General features: G+C 43.3%; 1 protein-coding gene across 4 annotated transcripts in view; it reads right to left on the bottom strand.

Moving 5' to 3' along the window:
• PHF21B (PHD finger protein 21B) overlaps window positions 1–19,456 on the bottom strand; it is a 161,487-nt gene that overhangs the window by 44,458 nt on the left and 97,573 nt on the right. For all 4 annotated transcript variants that reach the window (XM_040345802.1, XM_040345803.1, XM_040345805.1 and 1 more), the window contains exon 3: window positions 5,268–5,360. In XM_040345802.1, coding sequence (XP_040201736.1) covers window positions 5,268–5,360 — 93 coding nt within the window. The remainder of the gene's footprint in view (window positions 1–5,267; window positions 5,361–19,456) is intronic.

Here is a 19,456-nt window from a genome sequence, read left to right as displayed (position 1 = left end):
CTTTATTCACTACCCACATGTGCAATCCACTCACTTTAACAGAAGGCTGAGCTGCAAGAGAGAGCTGACTGCTCATGCATGGGTAGGTAATAAAGCCGAGTACTCGTTTTTGAGTTGCCAGGGCCATACATCCGACACTTGGTTCATCTTGCTATCCTCAGGACAGAGAGGGGAAGGCAATGGAATAAGCAGCTTAAAAAGTAAACATTATTTTACAAAATGAAGGACTGCATATAAAACATACTGAAGATGGTGGAAAGCATGTGGATGTATAAATACAATGGCCCCTTGCAGGTTAATGCCATAATGTACTAGTATGCACTGCATGTTAGTACATTATGGCAGACTTACCCAACAAACAGAGCCCTCTGGTGCTTCCATCTTTGTCTTATTTCCCGGTTTGGGCTCATACACTGTTTAAATGGCCAGAAAAAAAGTCACTCCCGCATGCGCATGGGAATCATCATAGCGACGCAGCACTCTCTGCATACACAGTGCACTCAGTGTTCTGTGCACACAGAGAGCACACTGCACATCTACTAATTACATCATTGGCTTAGACCCCTTTCACACTGGGGCGGTTTGCAGGCGCTATTGCGCTACAAATAGCACCTGCAAACTGATCTGAAACAGCGGCTGCTATTTCTTCAGTGTGAAAGCCTGAGGGTGCGCTGGCAGGATGGAAAAAAAAGTCCTGCTAGCCGCATCTTTGTATACCGCTCCTGCTCATTGAAATCAATGGGACACTGCGCCTATACCGCCGGCAATGCGCCTCTGCGGAGGCACATTGCAGGCGGTTTTAACCCTTTCTCGGCCGAATAGCGCTGTGAAATTAGCCGTAAAGCTTTACCGCCACCGCACCTCCCGCCCCAGTGTGAAAGGGGCCTAAAGCTTATACTCTTATCTACTAAACAGTGCAAGTTCAAGTTGTGTTAAAGGCACCTGCAGGACAGGTAAGGATTTTTACAGGTCTACCTGAAGGGTAAAGTCAAATTTTTGACTTTACTACCGATTTAAAACAGGAGGACAGAACTTCACAAAAGCTGTTCAACAATTGCAAAAAATCCGAATGTCTGTTGTACACACTGATCTTCAGAATAGTGTGAACAGGGCATAATATCAAACCTAGGATGGCATATAAAAAGAAATGTTATCAGAATAGAGGATAATAAGTACATTTGAAAATGTAAAATATTATGTTTCATATTCCCATGATCAGACTAAGCAGGTCTGGAGATTACCTTTTAGCAATTTTAATCACTAATGTCAACCTAGTTGCTGCAGAAGTGTGCTATTGATGCATTTGTTTTAAACTGTTAATTCTTGATTAAACTGCAGTCTTTGTTAGAACGATTTGCAGTGTTGGCAAGCATGTCATTATGATACTTGCAGCTCTTGTCCTTGTGAATCTGCTTAAGTGGTTGACTGCTTAAATGAGAAGCCTAAGTAATAATTGTCTACACACGTTAATTTAAATTCTAATGGAATACACCTGGCAATTATGTGCAGCGCTCCATTCACCTCTGGGTATGGGCTCGAGTAAAGCATCTCCCTGTATTTCTTCCATACTATCATATACTACGTGATATTATTGTAAAGTAAAGAGCTCCCTTCACACAACATCATAAAAAAGTCCCTAGCAAAAATCATGCAAACACAATTTTTATGGGGATCACACCAGACAAACTTCCTGCCGTGCAATAAAGCCGGTCACAGATGGTAAGAGTCTTGGCTGGTTCAGTAGGGATCAGTAAAGTTTTGAACCATCTATGGCAGGCTTAATGTACCCAAGTCGATCTATCAATCGACTTGGGTACAACCAGCATGTCAGATTTTCAGCATTTGATTACTGCTAGCAGCTAAAGCCACTAGCAATAATCACTGTGACCTTGCTTTACTTGTGGTGCCGCCGCTCTAAGTGAAAAAGGGAAATATATATGGTCCCGCTGTTGCTCAGGAATTGGGTGCCAGCATTCTATCGAATACTGCCTCCCGTCGGATAATGCCTCAGACGAAGCGTGCATGCACAGTGATAACGTAACTACAGCTGATCGGGAGACCAGAAGTTAAATCTCTGAAGCCTCGTACACACGACCGAGAAACTCGACGGGCAAAACACTCGTCAAGTTCCTTGTTAGGCTGTCGAGGAACTCGACAAGCCAATTTTCTCCATTCCCGTCAAGGAAATAGAGAACTTGCTCTCTTTTTGGCTCGTCGAGTTTCTCGACAGTTTCCTCTACGAAAATGTACACACGACCGGTTTCCTCTGCCAAAAAATTACTCCCGGCAAGTTTCTTGCTGGTTTTTGCCGAGAAACGCGGTCGTGTGTACGAGGCCTGAGAACAATAAACTGCAGCAACAATTTACCACACACACAAAGAAAGACATTTTGCAGGGGAGAGGGCAGAACATACAATGTGCACACTGTGAGCAGACATACTCCTTGCAGGTACCATACAGTCATCACATGCCTCTCCTCTGTATCTGCCTCTCCCCTGACTATACTGCCTCTCCCCTGACTGCACTGCCTCTCCCCTGACTGTACTGTCTCTCCCCTGTACCTGGAAAATAAGATTAGTCTGAACACTCCCTTAAGACAAAAAGGGTGTCAATCTCCAGAGTTTTTACTTCTGACCTAAATAAAATGCATGGTTTTATACGAAGCATACCCAACATAGTATAAAACTTTTATAAGAACAAATTGTTTAAATCGCATTGGGCTCAGCTGAAAATAGTGGTTACTTTTTTTAAAATAATCCTTGTGTTACAGCTTTGTGAATTGAACCCTATGCCTCTCAAATTACAACACAACCCACATATTATCCCATTTAATAAGATATAAAAGGTCACTCTAGAAATGGATGAGGAATATAACTTCTTCAATCTTAGCACTGGTTTGTCAAGGTCTAGTGTAACCAAGCAGGCTCTAGAAAAGGCTTTTGCTGCAACCAATGTATGTCATACAGAGGTACAGAACCAATTCCAGTTGGTCAGCTCAGTATGCCAAACATTGGCTGCATTCCTCCTTCTGCAATAAGCTCATGGTCACTTCAGTGCCACCGCAGCTGTACACAATGTAATCTCACACCAAGATACTGGGTGCAAACTGGGCAGCTCATAAATCCCTATATGCATGTGGTTACATGCGTACAGCCAAGGCATCTGTCAGCCTGTCATTGACACACAAATTACAGATAACATACACATGTGCACTACAAACATACCATAATACACAAAGAAAATTATATATTTTAGGCTAAGTGTAGCTAAGAGAAAAAGTGGAAAAGCAGCACACTAAATATCTGGAACAAACTAAGTAATGAAAACACATAATAGGTATCCTTTTTAAATCATTAAAAATCAGAACAGAAAAATAACCCCATACAACACATTGAAACAATAAAATATTATTCGAAAATTCTGCAAATACATACAGTCTAAAGAAATTGGTATAAAGGGTGCATATCCCTTTAAATGTGAATAAATAAAATAAGGAGTTCTTAGGTGAGATAAAACAGCTCACATGCTGTAAATGTGATGTGCCCACTCAGGTACCAGCTTCAGTACATCACACCAATGATGTCCCCAAACTCCTCACCAAATAAACATGACCTCTAAATTATCAGAGATCTGCAGCGCATTATAGTAATCAACTCCACAACCATGGTCAACAAGAGATCTTCTACACCATCATGGATAATCAAAAGGCAAACTTACAGTAGATGGAGGAAACATAAGAACAAGCCACCTCATGTAATACTGCTTTAACCAATTGACATTTATTAAAAGAAAATAACTCACAATGTATTTGAGAGACCTGGCATGCAAGGCACCTCCACGATCCAGCAGGTGGGAGTAATAACCTCACAGGCCAGGCCCCACCAACACAGTTCACTACTAAGAGGACATCATCAGGGAATGAGCGATATTTTCCCCTGATCCTCTTTGTGACTAAACATGTTGTGTGGGGCCTGGCCTGTGATGTCATCGCACTCGCCAGCTGGATCAGAGTGGTGCCTTACATGCCAGGTCTCTCAATTACATTCATTAAATTCTATGTGCGGTAGTGTATTGCAGCCTGTTGCCGCAAACTGTAACACTGCGTTGCAAAAAAATATATCCCTGCATCTTTTTATCACAACACATACCAATGCAGTGCACACATGGCCCTAATGCATAGGTGAAAAAGAACCTCCAGTTTGCTTTTAACAGTTAGAAAATGTCCCAATTTACAAAAAGTTGTCATTTATTAACTCACTACAGTTTCAGCTTTTAGATTTTAGAAGTTATTTTGTGTTTGTGTCTGTTAAAGTGGTTGTAAACCCCTTCGGGGAAGTTACACCTACAGGTAAGCCTAGATTATATTTGCAATTTCCCCGAGCAACGCCGCCTTCTGGGCATGCGCCGTCTTGAAAGGGCACTCTGTGTCGTTTCAAGCCGGGGTCATGCTGTGAAAAGCGGCTCCCGCGCGCATGCGTGGAATGACGTCATCGCCGCTCCGGCCAATCACAGCGCCGGAGCCGCGATACCCGGAAGTAACCTCCGGAGGGACAGGGACCGCTGCGGGGGCTTCGATCTAAGGTAATTCATACTGAGCTAGTATGCTAGTCTTACTAGCTCATTATGGCTTTGTCTTTCAGGTTTTTAAAAAAGAAAAAAAAATGTGGTCTTTAACAAATTCTGAAGTGAAAAATTATAACCTTCAGCTTTTTAGCGTAAGTTGCTTACTTACTGTTTTGTACATCTTCTATTTAACTTTTTTTATGAATTTACAAATATTTGTTATTTATTATTAACTCAATTCAACCAATTCTGAAAGCTGTATGGAAAAATAAAGAAACACAGAGAAAATTTGCAAAAATGGTCCGGCCATGAAAGTTTCAAAGTGGAGAACAGGGCCTGACAGTGGAAGAGTTATTAGTAGATGGAAACTGTACTGTCTTCCAAAAATGATTTCAAAATGTGAAGTGATTGAAGAAAAATAATCATAACAGTCACTGGAGAAGATTTTGCAGTTGCACCGTGCAATATTAGTGTGTGTTTGTGATAAGTACATCATATCATTATTATACCTGTATAACTTACACATTTTTAAGTTCTAATATACTTCAGTTTTTTTTTTCAATTACCAACATAAACCGTATGAAAATGAGCAATTCTATATATGTGAGCAAAAATAAATAAATACTGTACTGGTAATCAAAATTAGGACCATTTGCCACGCTTAAATTGTCATGTGTTGTTATTCCACCACTTAATCTGTTTACCTGAGGTAGCACTGCTGGTCTGTGTCCTGCCAATCTATGCAAGGAGCTGACCTGAGGGACTTTAATTGGCACTGCAGTAATGGTTCCCAACGTCTGCAGAGAAAGGAGACATAAACATAAACCAATAGATTAGTCATTTCCAGCAACGTTAATATGAGGTTTAGTTATAAGGAGCAACAAGTAGCCTTAACTGCTGAAAACAAGATGATTGGTTGGCTCAGTAGGAAGACAATATTCTAAAGATAAAATAAGGAAAATCAAAAACTTTCTAAAGTAAGTCTTCACTGTCCCGGGCCTTTTTAAACACTTTATTTTTCACCTTTCTTAACAATATGATACGAGTTGTGATGTCCACCAGGGCTGGGACTATCTCAGGCCTCGTACACACGAATGAGTTTCTCGGCAAAAACCAGCAAGAAACTTGCTGGTATTTTTTCTTTGCCGAGGAAACCGGTCGTGTGTACACTTTGACGAGGAAACTGTCGAGGATCTCGTCGAGCCAAAAAGAGAGTCTTCTTTTTCCTCGACGGGAATGGGAAAATTTGGCTCGCCGAGATCCTCGACAGCCTAACAAGGAACTCGATTAGCAAAACGATGTGTTTCGCCTGTCGAGTTTCTCGGTCGTGTGTACGAGGCTTCAGAAGATATGTAGCAGCTGCACCAATCATTTGGTAGCCTGCACCTAACGTTTTTGAACCATGTCTATGATTTGTCAATGGTAAGACGTATTCCTTCGATTCTGAAAATGCCTTCCAAGCTGCCTCCTGGATTCTTCATGTATTTCTCCACCCATGGTTTATACTATTACCATACCTACAAGTAATCAGTAAAAAAAGATAACATGCAGGGGACAATGTTGGCCATAGGCACACAAGGGCAGCTGTGTAATCAGTTCCTCTTCCTCACTTCTGAGGCCACCTTCTGGCATAAGCCTCTTTCATATGGGCAGCTGGGAGGCAGTAGAAACAGGCGGATGAGCTGCAGTTTTATTGCCGTCTTAAAAACAAAACAACAGCAAAAGGAGGCAGTTCACATGCTACGGTCCATGGCACCAGGGCAAATTTAATGTGACATGCCGAGTTGACAGACATCACCACCTGTAAATCAATGTGGCCACACCACAACCACGAGAAAAACGCAAGCTTGGGTCGCGGTTGTGGTGCATTATCCCATTACCTGTCATTCGTCGCAACAAAAGTTTAAAAACTGGCTTTCGTGAGGCATCAGGATCGCTGCCTGAGCACCTGACAATGGCTGCTTAGCCATACTCTAAAAAGCGATCCAATGAGAACGGCTTTTTATGGCACTGGCCAGAGTGAACCTAGCCTTATTGTCACATAAACCTGTATGCTCAGCATAACCACAGGTACACTTTCCCTCTCCAAGCTCACTTCTGAGAAAAATATTGTGTTTGGTCAAAGTATTCAAAACTGTCCGGTGAATCCCCCACCCAAAGAACATCTGGTTAAGGCCTTGGGGCCAATAACTATTGATTATCTCATATAGCCATAAGCTTAAAGTGAACCTGTCAGCTAATTAAAATTGTTAAAAGCAAATAATCTGCATGACATCAAGCACCACATTTAGTTTAATTCTGTTACTAGGGACTTCACCTCCATGCATTCTTTGCTACACCCTTACCATCTGTCTTCAACCTATCCTTTATCAACATCTCTATAGTACCTGGTCTAGGGCAGGATTTCTACATTTTAAAACGTAGAAAACAACTGTAAAGAAGACTATGAATACTGACCTGCCTGCGGCCTATTCCTCAGATCTTTGCTCTTCCACAGATATGGACCATGGCAAATCCATAAATCTGACACACTTCCTGAAGTATCGGGTGCCAGCATCCCCTGCCTTGCACTGTGGTCCTGTAGTGATCTAGAGGATAAAACCACAGAGTGCAACGGGGACTAGGAATCTGACACTCCCGGAACTGTGTCAGATTTAGGCTGGATTCACACTTGTGCGGTGCGAATTCCAGCTCTGTTATCTCTGCAAAAAGATAAGAGAGCTGTTCAGCAGATCATCTCCATTTGGAGACCTGGGTGAGGGGAGGGGGAGGGGGGAAGTGTATTGAGGATAAAGAGAGAAATCCTGATGAGAAATGAACACATCTGCGAATCTGATGCCTTGCCAATAGAAGATAATGGGCCTTAATTCACACCTGAGCCGCACCGCAACGCGTTTTTTCGGCAATCCGCAGTCTGAATGCATCGCACATATGCGAACCAGCCTCATTGAAATTAATGTATTTAGAAACGTTCTGCGAATTGGATGCGGTTTAAGCCGCAACCAATTTGCATAGTTGTTAACCCGGCCTTAAGGTTTCTGCTGGAGCCCAATATTCTACAAGAGCAGGGGTCCACATTTTCTAAACAAAGGGCCAGTTTACTGTCCTTCCAGCTTTGGGGGGGGGGGAGGGGCAGACTGTGGCCAGCAGGGGTAGAAAATGCCTTGGCGTCAGTGGGAGTAAACAATGCCCCATGATTGGTTTTAGTGGGAGGAATAGTGCCTCACTGTTGGAGTTGGAGTAATAATGCCCCAATGATGGTATGAGTGGAATAATGGTACCCATTATTGGTGTTAGTTGGAGGAAAAAGTGTCCCATGGGCCAGATAAAGTAAAGGGGCCAAATCTGTCCCCCGGGCCACAGTTTGGAGACCACTGTAAAAGAGTGAAGATCTGATGAATAGGCAACTGAAACGGTTAATACTGATAGTCTTCTTTTACAAGAATTTCTTTGTACTTTTTACTGTAGCAACTGAGTCACATTAGAGTGATAAGGAAGCTTCATCAACTAATAAACCTATAAGAGTTTATGAAAGTGCTTTTCGCAGATGCCGGTCGAGGTTGTAAAAAGTGAGACCCATTTAAACACAACAGCAACAGCGATGCATATTATACACTTTAAACACTTTCCCTACTGAGTGTAATTAGATTAGCCAACATTCTTTTTTTCCCCCCCATTTCCCAGTTCCCTCAATTCTTTTGCCTACTCCTTGAAAATGAAGGCAACATACAGTTCTGCTGCACAAAATAAACTTGTCAGGAAATGCTACAGAATACATACGATGTGGGAAATACATTAACATACATATAATCTAAGTGGCTAAAATGATCGCGTAGATTTACATCAAGGTTATTATGTTACACCACAGGCACAGATTTAACGTTCCCCTTGCATATAAAGGAGGACAAATTAATGCCTTTGAATAGCATGTTTCAGAATGGTCTCTCATAATTAGTCTAGGAAATTGCTCCGAGGTGTTTAGCATCAGTTTTAAAGTAAGGACACGAAAATATTCAGCAGCACAGAACTGCAGTGCTTGTTCAGTGAGAACATGTGTGTAATTATTATTGTAACATTTATCTCAAACTATTTTTTTATTTTTTGCTAGCTTGTTAAATTCTTTTTACTTTATTTGATTACATATAAATAAAGGAACACTTAGTTCACTATGCATAAAATATTGAAGTGTATGTAAACACTAACAATGAAAGCATTTGGTATAGCTGTTCAAACAGTGCCAAAAAAAACAAACAAAAAAAAAAACATCCGATCTTGCCAGAAATCCAGTGAGCTTGCGCCTTGCTGTACATTCTGTCTCTGCTGCATATCAATATTAAATCGGTTTTTAGTTGAAATTTGGCGTGGAGTTCCCCCTCAGGAGCATACCAGGCCCTTGGGTCTGCTATGGATTTTAAGGAGACACCCCCTGCGCCGAAAAACCGGCGTGGGGGGGTCCCCCCAAAATCCATACCAGACCCGTATCCGAGCAGCAGCCTGGCCGGTCAGGAAAGGGGTGGGGACGGGCGAGCGCCCCCCCCTCCTTAACCGTGCCAGGCCGCATGCCCTCAACATGGGGACAGGTGCTTTGGGGTGGGGGGCCACAGGGCGCCGTCCGTGTACATATCCCAGTGTGCATTGCTCCCAAGTACGGCGCAACGACGTATTGGTTTCGACGTGAACGTAAATTACGTCCAGCCCTATTCGCGAACGACTTACGCAAACGACGTGAAAAATTAAAATTTTGAAGCGGGAACGATGTCCATACTTAACATTGGCTGCGCCTCCTAATAGCAGGAACAACCTTACGCCGAAAAAGCCTAACGTAAACAACGTAAATAAATTGCGCCGGGCGTACGTACGTTTGTAAATCGGCGTATCTAGGTAATTAGCATATTCTACGCCTACAACAACGGAAGCGCCCCTAGCAGCCAGCGTCAGAATGCACCCTAAGATACGACGGCGTAAGAGATTTATGCCAGTCGTATCTTAGGCTAATGTCGGCGTATCTAGCTTTCTGAATACAGAAAGTAGATACGCCAGCGCAGATTTGAATTTACGCGGCGTATCTATGGATACGCCGGCGTAAATTCTCTCTGAATCCGGACCACGGTCGGTTTGGACCGATGAAACTGAACTTCAGTCTGTTTTCATCAGTTTGGACCGACCGTGTGTACATCCTAGGGGTGTATTTCCTCTCACTTCCTGTTGTCTCCCTCCATTTGTATGTAGGAGTCGTTTGTAAGTCGGATGTTTTGTAACTTGTGGAATGCCTGTACACTTCTAGAAATTCATTTATTTGAGCCTGCTCCTTTTAATTTTCCCTTAATTAGGATCAAAAACAAAAGTCGATTTGTCACACTAATGAGAGGTACTGTACTAATGATGTGATGTTAGTACAGAGATATCCCCGCTGAGCTATTATATTCTGACAGGGAGACCGCCCTCCCGCCAGAACAGACTGGTCAGCGTTTGTAGCCAATGGCTCGGATGCTGATCGATCGGCTGATGGTTTTTCAGCATGCTCACTCGACAGAAGCTGGTTGTGAGATCAGCTGCTGTCAAACAAGGACCTTTACACATGGGTCGATTGTCAGCCGGTATCTACTGTACTGACTGACTTCGGCTTAAGGCACAATCCGGAATTTACCAGGTAATAAGTATACCTCTTGAAAAATAAGCAAACTGCACACCTATTTTAGTAGCATTTTTGGACACAGTTATAGAGAGTTAGAAGGTTGTCAGGGTAAAAGGAACACAAGTTTATGGTGTGTGTGTTTAGGGGCTTTTTACTACACTCAGCTGACTTTCTGTCCAGAGATCCAACCAGACAATGGATGTATGTATCCTGGCAGTTGCTATGCATTTACAATATCCCAGCAGTTGTTATTTATTTGCTATATCACAGCAGTTGGGGTGTATTAAGCAGAAGGTTTTTATGATCATCTTCCTTTAAACGGCAAATTAAGGAAATGAACAGACTCGGAACTGCCTGCCCTTTATATGAGCAAATTGAGAACGGCAGCAAAAATAACCGTTAAAGGTTACTGCATGAGTTGAGCATATAAATTATGCTTCTATCACTACAACCATTGCTCAAAGCATCTTAATAGAAAGGTGGCAACCATGCAGATCAAACAAATATATTTTTATTGATTTGATCTAGTTGGATCACTTGGAGAGCAGGAGAATGCAAAAGCCTCTCTGATAACCTGAAGCAGAAAGCACTATATTCTTCATACTGTATCGCCACTACACACACACACAGCTTTTAACCAGTTCCCGACCACCGCATGTACATATACGTCCACAATATGGCACGTACAGGCACATGGGCGTATAGGTACGTCCCCGCCTTACCTCGGTTCGGGGGTCCGATCGGGACCCCCTCCGGTACATGCGGCGGCCGGGAACGGTGTACGGGAGGTCCGGGAGGAGGGGGCGGCTATTGGTTTCCAGCCGTCCCCTCTCGATCTCCCTCGGCGAATGAGATTGCAGCAGAGCCCTCCCTGCCTGTGTAACTGTAAACACAGGCAGGGAGGAAGTGACGTTTTCTCCCCTCTGGCGGTCTTTTCGTCTGATTCCAGAGGAGAGAAGACGTCAGTACTGTGAGTTGCACCAACAGCACACTGACACAGCACACATAGGCACATAACCCCCCCCGATCACCCCCCCAGCACCCCCAGATCACCCCCTGTCACAGTGTCACTGATTGCAGTGATCATTTATTTTCTGATCACTGCTTTTAGTGTCAGTGTGACAGAAAAAAGTGTCAGGGCAGTTAGGTTTAGGCCCCTTTAGGTCCAGGGTAGCCCCCTACCCCCCCCCCAATAAAGGTTTAACCCCTGATTGCCCCTAAAGTTAACCCTTTCACCCCTATTGCCAGTGTCACTAAGCGATCGGTTTCTGATCGCTGTATTAGTGTCACTGTTGCCGCTAGGCAGTTAGTTTTTTTTGAGGTTCGCCGCCAGGTTTATATAGCGTTAGGTACCCCCATAAATAAAGGTTTTAACCCCTGATTGCCCCTAGAGTTAACCCTTTCACCCCTATTGCCAGTGTCACTAAGCGATCGGTTTCTGATCGCTGTATTAGTGTCACTGTTGCCGCTAGGCAGTTAGTTTTTTTTGAGGTTCGCCGCCAGGTTTATATAGCGTTAGGTACCCCCATAAATAAAGGTTTTAACCCCTGATTGCCCCTAGAGTTAACCCTTTCACCCCTATTGCCAGTGTCACTAAGCGATCGGTTTCTGATCGCTGTATTAGTGTCACTGTTGCCGCTAGGCAGTTAGTTTTTTTTGAGGTTCGCCGCCAGGTTTATATAGCGTTAGGTACCCCCATAAATAAAGGTTTTAACCCCTGATTGCCCCTAGAGTTAACCCTTTCACCACTGATCACTGTATAAGTGTCACTGGTGACGTGGTTAGCCAGTTAGTTATTTAGTTATTTTAGGTTCGCCACCAGGTTTTTAGAAAGCGTTAGGTACCCCCATATATTACCGAATAAAGGTTTTAACCCCCTGATTGCCCCCTAGTTAACCCTTTCACCAGTGATCACCGTATAAGTGTTACGGTTGACGCTGGTTGGTTAGTTTGCTGTTTATAGCATCAGAGCACCCGCCGTATATAACCCAATAGGTTTAACCCCCTGATCACCCGGCGGGTGATATAAATTTAATTTTAGCGCCAGTCAGGGTCTGCGTCACCCCAGGCAGCGTTAGGTTAGAGCCAGTACCGCTTACACCCACTCGCTAAGCATACACCCCCCTTAGTGGTATAGGATCTGAACGGATCGATACCTGATCTGATCAGATCTATACTAGCGTACCCAGCAGTTAAGGGTACCCAAAAACGCATTGTTAGCGGAATCAGCCCAGATACCCGCTAGCACCTGCGTTTTCCCCCTCTGCCCAGCCCAACCCACCCAAGTGCAGTATCGATCGATCACTGTCACTTACAAAACACAAGACACATAACTGCAGCGTTCGCAGAGACAGGCCTGATCCCTGCGATCGCTTACAGTTTTTTTTTAAGCGTTTTCTACATTTGCTTTTCTATAGTCAGGTGCTTTTTTTACCTGTGAATCCTTACCATTGTACCACTAAATTTAGAGTCCAAAATGGCAAACCGAAGGTACAATGATAAGCAGGCCTTGGAGTTCATGTGCATGTCAGATAGTGAAGAGGAGGAGGTCACGCATCTGACAGATTCTGGCTCAGAATATGAACCCATTTACGACAGCGGCTCCATGTCAGATAGCTCGCACGACGAAGTTGAGGTCCCTGCTAAGGCCAGGCGTACCCGATCCCATTCTGATGTTGTTGAGCAGCAAGAACCGCAGGACCCTCGTATGGAGCAGAGATCCAGTACTAGCGCCGCTATTCCTTCTGGTGAATTGGCAAGCACCAGCGGCCTAGTACACCCTGGTCGTTTATCCAGCACTGCAGTAACACTTGGTGACGTGGCGAGTCCCATAAGTGCAGTTGAAGCTGGCGATGTGGCAAGCACAAGTAGTGTCCCGCTGCCACCAAGAAAAAGACAGAGACAGGCCCGTCGTGCCCATAGTGCCCTTCCTGTAGAATTTGCCTATCCTGATTGGGTCCCCACCACTTCTACAGCACCTGTACTTCCCCCATTCACTGGCCAACCCGGTATTCAGGTGGATACAGCGAACTTTATGTCACTTGATTTTTATTCGCTGTATTTCACGGAAGATCTCTATAGATCTATTGTGGACCAGACTAATTTATATGCTGGTACTTACATCACCGCTAACCCCCAGTCTCGCCTTGCCAAAGAATGGAAACCTCTCGAGGTTTCCGAATTTAAGACCTTTCTGGGCCTTACCCTCAACATGGGCATACACAAATTTCCGTCATTGCGGATGTATTGGTCCACACATCCCATTGACCATATGTACATTTTCTCTGCTCACATGGCCAGGAGACGATACGAGGCGATCCTGCGGTTCCTGCATTTCAGTGACAATGCACTTTGTCGTCCACGTGGAGACCCTGAATTTGACCGGCTCTACAAAATTCGGCCCCTCGTAAACCATTTCAACGAACGTTTTGCAGCCTTGTTTAATCCCCAGCAGGTTGTATGCGTTGATGAGTCCCTGATTAAATTTGCTGGCCGCTTGTCTTTCAAACAGTTCCTTCCCAGCAAGCGTGCCAGATACGGGGTCAAGCTCTATAAGCTCTGTGACAGGGCCACAGGCTACACATGGAGCTTTAGGGTTTACGAGGGAAAAGATAGTCAGGTAGAGCCGGAAGGATGCCCAGATTACATGGGGAGCGCTGGCAAGATTGTTTGGGACTTGGTGTCACCCTTATTCGGAAAGGGGTACCATTTGTATGTGGACAATTTTTACAGCAGCGTGCCACTTTTTAGCCACTTATTTGATCAACAGATTGGAGCATGTGGCACCGTGCGACCTAATCGCCGGGGCTTCCCCCAGCGGCTTGTAGATGCCCGTGTTAGGCCGGGGGCGAGAGCCTGCTGCAGATGTAAAAATTTGCTCGCTGTGAAGTGGCGGGACAATAGGAATGTTTTCGTTCTTACCACCCTTCACGCAGACACGACAGTCCAAATTCGTACGGCGACTGGTGTTGTGGAGAAACCCCTCTGTGTCCACGAATATAACCTTAATATGGGAGGGGTGGACCTCAACGACCAGTTGATGGCGCCGTATCATATTGCCCGTAAGACGAGACGCTGGTACAAAAAAGTGTCTCTACATTTATTTCAATTGGCTCTACTGAATGCTCATGTCGTATACAGAGCTTCAGGACGGAATGAATCCTTCCTTCAATTCCAGAGGGATATCATCACAGAACTCCTGTATCCAGGCGGTATTGTACCTCACCATCTCCTACCAAATGCAGTAAGCCGACTGCATGAGAGGCATTTTTCTTATGTCCTCCCGAGTACCCCTACCCAACGAGCCCCCCAAAGAAAATGTCGTGTCTGTACCAAGCGCGGATTTAGGCGTGACACCCGTTATTTTTGTCCCAAATGTCCTGGCAATCCTGGTCTTTGTATTGGTGAATGTTTTGAACGCTTCCACACACACGTTAATTATTAGTGTAGGGTGAAACATTTCACAGGCTAGGCACACTCACACAGGGTCTCCCAAGATGCCATTGCATTTTGAGAGACCCAAACCTGGAACCGAAAAGTTGAAGTTACAGTTCACAGTTACAAAAAAAAGTGTTAAAAAAAAAAAAAAAAAAAAAGTAAAAAATAAAAACACACAAAAAAATATAAAATAAAAAAACCAAAAATAGTTGTCGTTTTATTGTTCTCTCCCTCTCTATTCTCTCTCTATTGTTCTGCTCTTTTTTACTGTATTCTATTCTGCAAAGTTTTATTGTTGTTATGTTTTTTCATGCTTGCTTTTCAGGTATGTAATTTATTTTACTGTTTTCAGGTACGCCATTCAGCTGTTGCGCGGACTTATTTATCTTGACAGCAACAGCGTTTGCTCCCACGATATATAAAGCCGCGACTCCAGTGCTGTAGGAGGTGATTTCACCACCACAGTTAAAAAAAAGAGCATATATGCCGAAGCATGCGGGCAGCAGGGGCGGAGGAGCGATTTTGCTCCTAATGCCGCGTACATACGGTTGACATTCCTACGGAGGCTTTCCCGTGGAAAAGTCTGACCATGTGTACACGGCATAGAAAAGTCCGACCGTGTGTACGCGGCATAGAAAAGTCCGACCGTACGCGGCATAACTTTTTTGCGGGAGGATGCCCCCATGCTTTGGCATATATATATATTTTAGGCACAGGTTGCGTTAAAAAATGTTTTATTTTTTACTATGTTTTTTTATAGGTATTTGCTTTGCAGGTATGGTATGATCTTACTGTTATACTGGAATGTTACTTTGTTTTAATGTTAACCATCATTTGCTTAGCAGGTACGCCATTCAGTTGCAGTGCGGATTTATTTAGCGTGACAGCAACAGCGTTTGCTCCCACGATATATAAAGCCGCGACTCCAATGCTGTAGGAGGTGATTTCACCACTACAGTTCAAAAAAGAGCATATATGCCGGAGCATGGGGGCATTAGGGGCGGAGGAGCGATTTTGCTCCTAATGCCGCGTACATACGGTTGACATTCCTACGGAGGCTTTCCTGTGGAAAAGTCTGACCATGTGTACACGGCATAGAAAAGTCCGACCGTGTGTACGCGGCATAGAAAAGTCCGACCGTACGCGGCATAACTTTTTTGCGGGAGGATGCCCCCATGCTTCGGCATATATAAATGGTGCATGTATGCCCATCATTAGAAGTGGGTGGATGAAGGGAGGTATTCTAATGGTGGGCATACCCACCGATCAATCTTTTTTTTGTTCAGCCAACAGACTGCATGAAAAAAAAAAAGATTACAATACATGTCCAACAAGAACCATCAACGTACTGGTATGTTGCAGGACTTTGAATGGTTATACCAGAATGATGCCTGCGGGTTTAGGCATCATCTTGGTATCATTCTTTTCAGCCAGCGGTCGGCTTTCATGTAAAAGCAGTCCTAGCGGCTAATTAGCCTCTAGACTGCTTTTACATTCAGTGGGAGGGAATGTCCCCCCCCCCAGATATAAACGGCGCCATTGAGAATATGGGAAAGCATTTTATCACACCGATCTTGGTGTGGTCAGATGCTTTGAGGGCAGAGGAAAGATCTAGGGTCTAATAGACCCCATTTAAAAAAAAAAAAGAGTACCTGTCACTAACTATTGCTATCATAAGGGATATTTACATTCCCTGAGATAACAATAAAAATGGTAAAAAAATAAATAAATGGAAGGAACAGTTAACAAATAAAATAAAAAAAGCGAAATAAATATATAAAAAAATAAAAAAATAAAAAAAAGCATCCCTGTCCCCCCCTGCTCTTGCGCAAAGACGAACGCAAGCGTCGGTCTGGAGTCATATGTAAACAGCAATTGCACCATGCATGTGAGGTATCACCGCGAAGGGCAGATCGAGGGCAGTCATTTTAGCAGTAGACCTACTCTGTAAATCTAATGTGGTAACCTGTAAAGGCTTTTAAAGGCTTTTAAAAATGTATGTAGTTTGTCGCCACTGCGCGTTTGTGCGCAATTTTAAAGTATGTCGTGTTTGGTATCCATGTACTCGGCCTAAGATCATAATTTTTATTTCATCAATAATTTGGGCAATATAGTGTGTTTTAGTGCTTTAAAATAAAAAAAAGTGTATTTTTTCCCCAAAAAATGCGTTTGAAAAAACGCTGCGCAAATACTGTGTGGAAATTTTTTTTGCAACACCTACCATTTTAATCTGTAGGGCCTTTGCTTTAAAAAAATATATAATGTTTGGGGGTTCAACTTTACTTTCTTGCAAAAAAATAATATGTTTTTATGTAAACAAACAGTGTCAGAAAGGGCTTTTTCTTCAAGTGGTTAGAAGAGTGGGTGATGTGTGACATAAGCTTCTAATTGTTGTGCATAAAATGCCAGGACAATTGAAAACCCCCCCAAATGACCCCATTTTGGAAAGTAGACACCCCAAGCTATTTGCTGAGAGGCATCTTAAGTCCATGGAATATTTTAGATTTTGACCCAAGTTGCGGGAAATATAAATATATATATATATATATATTTTTTTTGCGCAAAGTTGTCACTAAATGATATATTGCTCAAACATGCCATGGGCATATGTGGAATTACACCCCAAAATGCATTCTGCTGCTTCTCCTGAGTACGGGGATACCACATGTGTGAGACTTTTTGGGAGCCTAGCCGCGTACGGGACCCCAAAAACCAATCACCGCCTTCAGGCTTTCTAAGGGTGTAAATTTTTGATTTCACTCCTCACTACCTATCACAGTTTCGAAGGCCATAAAATGCCAAAATAGCACAAAAAAAAACCAAATGACCCCATTTTGGAAAGAAGACACCCCAAGGAAACTGCTGAGAGGCATGTTGAGTCCATTGATTTTTTTTTTTTTTGTCCAAAGTGATTGAATAATGAGAAAAAAAAAAAAAAGAAAGAAAAATGTGTCACTAAATGATATATTGCTCACACATGCCATGGTTATATGTGGAGTTGCACCCTAAAATACATTCTGCTGCTTCTCCTGAGTACGGGGATACCACATGTTTGGGACTTTTTGGGAGCCTAGCCGCGTACGGGACCCCGAAAACCAAGCACCGCCTTCAGCATTTCTAAGGGCGCAAATTTTTGATTTCACTCCTCACTACCTATCACGTGTACACCATGTGTACACGGCATAGAAAAGTCCGACCGTGTGTACGCGGCATAGAAAAGTCCGACCGTACGCGGCATAACTTTTTTGCGGGAGGATGCCCCCATGCTTTGGCATATATATATATTTTAGGCACAGGTTGCGTTAAAAAATGTTTTATTTTTTACTATGTTTTTTTATAGGTATTTGCTTTGCAGGTATGGTATGATCTTACTGTTATACTGGAATGTTACTTTGTTTTAATGTTAACCATCATTTGCTTAGCAGGTACGCCATTCAGTTGCAGTGCGGATTTATTTAGCGTGACAGCAACAGCGTTTGCTCCCACGATATATAAAGCCGCGACTCCAATGCTGTAGGAGGTGATTTCACCACTACAGTTCAAAAAAGAGCATATATGCCGGAGCATGGGGGCATTAGGGGCGGAGGAGCGATTTTGCTCCTAATGCCGCGTACATACGGTTGACATTCCTACGGAGGCTTTCCTGTGGAAAAGTCTGACCATGTGTACACGGCATAGAAAAGTCCGACCGTGTGTACGCGGCATAGAAAAGTCCGACCGTACGCGGCATAACTTTTTTGCGGGAGGATGCCCCCATGCTTCGGCATATATAAATGGTGCATGTATGCCCATCATTAGAAGTGGGTGGATGAAGGGAGGTATTCTAATGGTGGGCATACCCACCGATCAATCTTTTTTTTGTTCAGCCAACAGACTGCATGAAAAAAAAAAAGATTACAATACATGTCCAACAAGAACCATCAACGTACTGGTATGTTGCAGGACTTTGAATGGTTATACCAGAATGATGCCTGCGGGTTTAGGCATCATCTTGGTATCATTCTTTTCAGCCAGCGGTCGGCTTTCATGTAAAAGCAGTCCTAGCGGCTAATTAGCCTCTAGACTGCTTTTACATTCAGTGGGAGGGAATGTCCCCCCCCCCAGATATAAACGGCGCCATTGAGAATATGGGAAAGCATTTTATCACACCGATCTTGGTGTGGTCAGATGCTTTGAGGGCAGAGGAAAGATCTAGGGTCTAATAGACCCCATTTAAAAAAAAAAAAGAGTACCTGTCACTAACTATTGCTATCATAAGGGATATTTACATTCCCTGAGATAACAATAAAAATGGTAAAAAAATAAATAAATGGAAGGAACAGTTAACAAATAAAATAAAAAAAGCGAAATAAATATATAAAAAAATAAAAAAAAGCATCCCTGTCCCCCCCTGCTCTTGCGCAAAGACGAACGCAAGCGTCGGTCTGGAGTCATATGTAAACAGCAATTGCACCATGCATGTGAGGTATCACCGCGAAGGGCAGATCGAGGGCAGTCATTTTAGCAGTAGACCTACTCTGTAAATCTAATGTGGTAACCTGTAAAGGCTTTTAAAGGCTTTTAAAAATGTATGTAGTTTGTCGCCACTGCGCGTTTGTGCGCAATTTTAAAGTATGTCGTGTTTGGTATCCATGTACTCGGCCTAAGATCATAATTTTTATTTCATCAATAATTTGGGCAATATAGTGTGTTTTAGTGCTTTAAAATAAAAAAAAGTGTATTTTTTCCCCAAAAAATGCGTTTGAAAAAACGCTGCGCAAATACTGTGTGGAAATTTTTTTTGCAACACCTACCATTTTAATCTGTAGGGCCTTTGCTTTA

This window comes from Rana temporaria, chromosome 3 (genome assembly GCF_905171775.1).
Source record: "Rana temporaria chromosome 3, aRanTem1.1, whole genome shotgun sequence".
NCBI lineage: Eukaryota > Metazoa > Chordata > Amphibia > Anura > Ranidae > Rana > Rana temporaria.
This window is presented reverse-complemented; position numbering and strand designations above follow the sequence as displayed.